Source organism: Tenrec ecaudatus, chromosome 9 (genome assembly GCF_050624435.1).
Source record: "Tenrec ecaudatus isolate mTenEca1 chromosome 9, mTenEca1.hap1, whole genome shotgun sequence".
NCBI classification, from domain to species: Eukaryota; Metazoa; Chordata; class Mammalia; order Afrosoricida; family Tenrecidae; genus Tenrec; species Tenrec ecaudatus.
Genome location: NC_134538.1, coordinates 160,451,474 through 160,453,095, shown reverse-complemented (window position 1 = coordinate 160,453,095; position 1,622 = coordinate 160,451,474). Strand labels below are relative to the sequence as shown.

Genomic DNA, 1,622 nt, shown 5'->3' with positions numbered 1-1,622 from the left:
CAAATACAACTTATCTGTCCTGGAAAAAAATGGAGAATTAATCAAAGGGAAGTCTAACAGTCTAATCATTACTATTGGACTTCACAACCTATATCCATTCAATAGTATTAACTTCCAGACCCACCTTTGGACAATCCGAATGCAAACATTCCAGCCCCTATTCTTTCATCATTTGCTTTAGTTAAAGTTTGATGTGACAATAAGGCCATACAATTGAAGGGAATAAACTTACCTGGAACCCCATTCTATCAACTCTCACAAGGACCTCTTCTTCTGCAGTACTCTGTAGAAGGCACTCTTGACCTGCGCATTCCTCAGACTGTAGATGAAGGGGTTCAGTAATGGGTTGAAAAGACCATAAAACAAGGAAAGAATTTTCTGCTGCTCTTCCCGTTGAGTGCCACCTGGGACCAGGTAAAAGACCATGCCTATTCCAAAGTAGAGCCCAACCACGCAGAGGTGGGAGGAGCAGGTGGAGAAGGCCTTTCTGCGGCCCTCCCCAGACTGCATCTTCAGGATGGCCCAGAGGATGCGTGTGTAGGAGACCAGCATCAAGGAGAGGGGTCCGACTATGACAAATGTACCGGAGGCAAGCATGCCTAGTTCATTGATCCAGGTGTCAGCACAGGCCAGCTTGAGGACAGAGAGGATTTCACAGAAGATGTGGTTCACTTCTTGGGGACCACAGAAGGGAAGCCTGAGCAGAAGAACCACCTGTAGTAAGGTCAGCAAGAACCCACCTGTCCAGGAGGCAATGGCCAGGAAAGCACACACTCTCCAGTTCATGATGACGGTGTACTGGAGCGGGTGGCAGATGGCCACGTACCTGGCATAGGACATGGCCGCCAACATCAGGCACTCTGTAGCAGCACATGTCAAATACAGAAACATCTGGAAAATACATGGACCAAAGGAAATCGTTTTTTCTTGCTTCACTAGGTTCTCTAGCATCTTGGGGACATTATTACAAGCAAATGACATGTCAATGATGGCCAAGTGTGAGAGGAAGAAGTACATGGGGGTGTGCAGTCTGCGGTCCAGCCAAATGAGCCCCAGGATCGTCCCATTTGCCAATAGACTGAAGATGTAGAGCAGGGAGAAGATCCAGAAGAGGAGCAGTCCCATGTCTGCACTGAGCTGGAATCCCACCAAGATGAATTCTGTGACCCATGTTTGGTTGTCCCTCATTTCTTAGGGATGACCTTCAAGGACAAAGGTGTGATAAAAACAAGGTCTCAGCTGAAAAATCAATGAAAATCAAAGTTATTTACCACAGATCGAGCCAAAGGAAAGATTATATGCCTGTACTGATATCACTGAGCTGTCCCTCGTGGGATGTCAATTTTCTGAAAACTGTCAAACCTGTAAACAGCACACCTACATGCTCTTTAGCCAGGTCCCACAACTGTTCATTTTAATATATGTACTTTATTTAAAATTTTCCCTAGGACTTTTATGTATTATTGTTTCCTAGAACTCTTGAGAGTTACCTACTGATATTATGACCATTCGTTGCTTGCTTATTTATTTACTGTAGCAAGACTGAGGATTGTCACGAACCCGATCACATGAAATTGCCCAAATCAGGAAGCCTAGAATTGCCATGGGTGTTTTTCCTAACC

General features: G+C 45.1%; 1 protein-coding gene across 1 annotated transcript; it reads right to left on the bottom strand.

Moving 5' to 3' along the window:
* Positions 1 to 255: 255 nt before the first annotated feature.
* On the bottom strand, positions 256 to 1,188 carry LOC142456642 (olfactory receptor 2A5-like). Its single transcript, XM_075557790.1, has one exon. The coding sequence runs from the start codon at positions 1,186 to 1,188 to the stop codon at positions 256 to 258; it is 933 nt and encodes a 310-aa protein (XP_075413905.1).
* Positions 1,189 to 1,622: the final 434 nt, after the last annotated feature.